Below are 4,058 nucleotides of genomic sequence, written 5' to 3' on the forward strand. Positions count from 1 at the left end.
GAATTTCTACAAACACAATCAAGTATGATCAAAATATTTTGCCCTTGATTGTAATATCCTGGTTGCAATTAGGAGGCAATCATGCTCTTTCCAGAATTCAAAAATACTGCACAACATTAACTGAAACCACTACAGAAGTGAGCAACTTGAAAGAGAAAAAAAGAGAACTAATATCCTATAAGAAAACGAATATGAAAGAATGTCAGGATTCAGGAAAGATGTTTAAACATCAGATGAAACTGAACTGAATTTAATTCAATCAAAATCGATTATGAGAATTTGTGAACTCTGCTGTGATAAAGGCCTGCATAACAAAACCACCCCTTCAACAAGGGAATAATTAATTGAGGGTTTAAAGTTCTAACCCGCTCTAAACTTTGAATTATTCAAAAGGGACAGGGAAAAACGTAAAATATCTGCCCCAAAACGGTTCTTCGAATTTGAAGGATTTTCATCACCATATTCTAATTCTAGAAAAACAAGTAGTTAAGTCGGGCTTAGGCACCACCAGAACCATATTTCTTTCCAAAAACGATGACCTGAAGCTTGTCATAACCTGCCAACACACCAGCACCAGCAACGGCACGGAGGATGTTAGCACCAGCACCCTTGAACAGAGATTTGGCACCCTCATTCTTAAGGATCTGGGAGAAGGCGTCGAATGAGCTCTTGTACTTCACAGCCTCACCAGATGTCATCATCATTCTTCTTCTAACAGTGTCAATTGGGTAGGATGCAAGACCAGCACCATTGGTAATAAGCCACCCAAGAGCAAAGCTAGCAAAGAAACTATCCTGTAAACATCAAGAGATTAACCAAGGTCAATAATAACTCCTAACAAAATGAAGTCATAAACCCGCCATAATATGTTAAACTCCAAACTACCAAAGTAACAGGCAACAAAATTTAAGTAATGTAAGAATCTGAATATAACTGTCAACATATGACATCATCAGAGAAAATACCAAAGGAGCACATCACTAACCTGCATGTTTCCAGTCAAGAGCACTGGCTTCAAGGAGTCGTACATTCCGAAGTACAAACCACGGTACACAATGATACCAACACATGAAATGTTGAACCCACGGTACAATCCAGCAATTCCATCAGATGCAAGAGTCTTCTTGTAGACATCGATCAAACCATTAAATTGTCTCCCACCTCCCTTCTTTGCAGCCTTGGCATCATTTGCAAGACGAGTACGAGCATAGTCAAGGGAGTAAACAAAGAGCAAAGAAGAAGCACCAGCAGCACCACCAGATGCAAGGTTGCCTGCAAACCACTTCCAGTAGCCATCACGGTCCTTCTTGAAGTTGAAGAGCCTCTTGAAGTAGTCCTTAAATGCAAAGTTCAAGGCCTGTGGAACACAATATCAGTCAGTATTCCATATTACCAAAAATCAGCAGATTCAGTGCCCATGACATAAATTGCAGCGTCCAATGTAAGTAAATGGCATACCTGAGTAGGGAAGTAACGAATGACATTAGCAGTGTTTCCTCTCCACAAAGAACCAAATCCTTCATCTTTAATTGTCCTCCCGAAACAATCTCCAATTCCCTTGTATGGTTCTGACAGTCTACCAGCCTTAATCATCTCATCTTGGTTTTGGATCAAAAGTTTCACGCGCTCAATAGGGGCAGCAGCAGTCTTTGACACAGCAGCAGAAACACCACCCATAAGGAAGTCAGTGGCAAAAGCTGCTAATCCTTTTTCTTGGGGAGCTTGCACAAACACTGGTGAAGCGTTTGCAGAAATCAATGAGAGATCCTGTGTGGCTTGGCAGTTTTGCAGTCCTGCATTAGAGTAATTGCCATATGCAAAACGTCTCTGATGGAGAGCAGGCCTTTGAATGCCCCCATAGCGAGCATGGACATCCTGGGAAAGACTGGAGCTCAGATGCATCTGGTTAGCTACCTTCTGAAAAACAGTTGGGTGCTGGTTATCCGCCATTGCTAAGTAAACTCCTGCAAGGATGAAGCAAGACTTAGGTCTTTCTCTTAAGCTCAAAACTTCTTTTGATAAAGATTCATAATAGAGAACTTTAACCTCCATCTTAACCACTAAAGAAATGCAAGCCACTAACCAATCCCCCGGGTGATTTCAGTAAATCTTTATTCTCATTACTCGTAATGGGAACTCAACTGAGCAGAATTCACCAATAATATATTGCATAGAAACATAGTAAATTAGTACACTACATCAACAGACCAAATTTCTTGCATTTCGGCATGTTTAAGATGGTACCGTTTCCTTTGTACAAAAATTGTCAATGAATACCATTTTTCTCAATTCTCAATAGCAATCAGCCAAGTAAATCTATGATGCTTACCAAATGCCCCTAGCTATAGCCTATAGTACATACTTCACTAACAAAATTCTAGATTCTTATACTAGGTAACAAGATTATAACTGATTTAAGTTATATACATTGTAAGTGTAGAGATTCTTTTACGCTATCAATGAATATTAACATGTTATAGCAGGTTAGTTACCATTTTACTAGATTACCAATTGATGTTTATCAAAATAATTACCTGTAATTACCTAATAAGTAATCTGATAATGTAAATATTGTTTACAGCATCGGTGCATAGAACGACTGTGAAAACAATTACTCCACTATAGGTCACTTATAAGGTAATAACATGCAAATCTCTTGATAAGCACTAATAATAATCTAGTAAAAATAATAACTAACCTGATATAACAAGTTAAAAAACATTGATAGTATTAAAAGAATCTTTACATCATCAGCGCATATAATTTAAATCCTTACTTAGAACACAGAAATCAGAACCACACTAGGCATTGACCAGATATATAGAGTATGTACACAGTTCGTTCAAGGACAAAACATACGCCAAAAGCTACTTCTGTTACTTTTAAGAGATACAACTAGCTATTGTACATGCTTCACTAACAGAATTCTAGATTCTCATACCACACAGCACTTATTAAATTACATAGAACAAAAAAAAACAGAATCACATTACTCGTTGACCAGATCTACAGTACACATATATAAAATCAACGTCTCCTATAACTAAAACACGGCAACAGCAGTTGAGCACAAAAATCAGATCGATAAAATCGAAGATCCATAAACCTAGGATCCATTTCCAACAAACACACAAACAGATCCATTATAAACTAAAAAACTACACAAAATAGATAAATCAAAATAAAACGAACCTCGCAAAAAGTCAAACAAGTGAAAAATCTCTATAATTTCACAGATCTAAGCAGAACAAAGTGAAATTAAATTAGGGCTCAGCTAAAAAAAGTGAAATTTACGGTCAAAATCTCCAACTTTTAGACCATCCAAATACATGTTGTAGACAGAGAGTGGAATGTTTTAGTGAGAGAGAAAGCTATGGTTACCTGCGTTCCACTCGCCTTGGAAGTCGAAAGAGGAAATGGAGATGGGAGAAGAACGAGGAGCTAGAGGGTTTTGAAGGGAGAATAGAGAATGAGTATATATTGGGTGGCTAAGACCTATACTGCAGATATTTTTCATTCATTTAGCATTTTCTTCCCCTGCTTCGCGGCACATTACTTAGTTGTTACACTCTATTTTATTACTCATTTTATTTTATGTGAAAGCATTACTCCATCTCGAAAGTCAAGTTAGTAATTTTATTACATTTTTTATACTCTTTTTAATTTTTTTATTTATATATATTAACTATGTGAACATATAGTGCTTTGACCATCGTATTCTAGATGAATATTTTCTTTGACCTTCAAATGAACTAGCATTATCACTCGCGCGAATGCGTGGACACTAACCATATAATATATTTGAGTTATTTGAATTATATATAAATAATCTTGTAGACAATAAATTTGCGTCGAGAAAATAAAATCAAGACCGAAAAATATCGAATAATCGTAGTATTTTATTTCGAATATTTGAGTGTTACAATCTCTATGAATCCTCTGATTCTTCCTTTCAATGGTAAATAAATTCAAGGGCCTTTGAGCTTGATCTTGAATATGTATTTGTTGCCTCGAACGATGATCTTGTTCTTGAGCTTGAGCTTGACCTTGATTTGTTC

The 4,058-nt window shown here is 36.6% G+C and overlaps 1 protein-coding gene across 1 annotated transcript; it reads right to left on the bottom strand.

Moving 5' to 3' along the window:
* Positions 1-309: 309 nt before the first annotated feature.
* On the bottom strand, positions 310-3,541 carry LOC104213124 (ADP,ATP carrier protein, mitochondrial). Its single transcript, XM_009762558.2, has 4 exons — positions 3,382-3,541; positions 1,459-1,964; positions 986-1,357; positions 310-794 (listed from the first exon to the last, which is right to left on the bottom strand). Exons 1-4 carry the CDS (start codon positions 3,515-3,517, stop codon positions 498-500), a joined length of 1,311 nt encoding a protein of 436 aa, XP_009760860.1. The 5' UTR covers positions 3,518-3,541; the 3' UTR covers positions 310-497.
* Positions 3,542-4,058: the final 517 nt, after the last annotated feature.

Source organism: Nicotiana sylvestris, chromosome 9 (genome assembly GCF_000393655.2).
Source record: "Nicotiana sylvestris chromosome 9, ASM39365v2, whole genome shotgun sequence".
NCBI classification, from domain to species: Eukaryota; Viridiplantae; Streptophyta; class Magnoliopsida; order Solanales; family Solanaceae; genus Nicotiana; species Nicotiana sylvestris.

What these genes read in the sequence shown, in the direction of transcription:
- LOC104213124 (XM_009762558.2), bottom strand. Translation starts at nt 3,517, where the DNA reads ATGAAAAATATCTGCAGTATAGGTCTTAGCCACCCAATATATACTCAT. An exon ending in CCAAGGCGAGTGGAACGCAG is followed by an intron (nt 1,965 to 3,381) that starts GTAACCATAGCT and finishes TCATCCTTGCAG; the next exon opens with GAGTTTACTTAGCAATGGCG. An exon ending in TTCGTTACTTCCCTACTCAG is followed by an intron (nt 1,358 to 1,458) that starts GTATGCCATTTA and finishes TGTGTTCCACAG; the next exon opens with GCCTTGAACTTTGCATTTAA.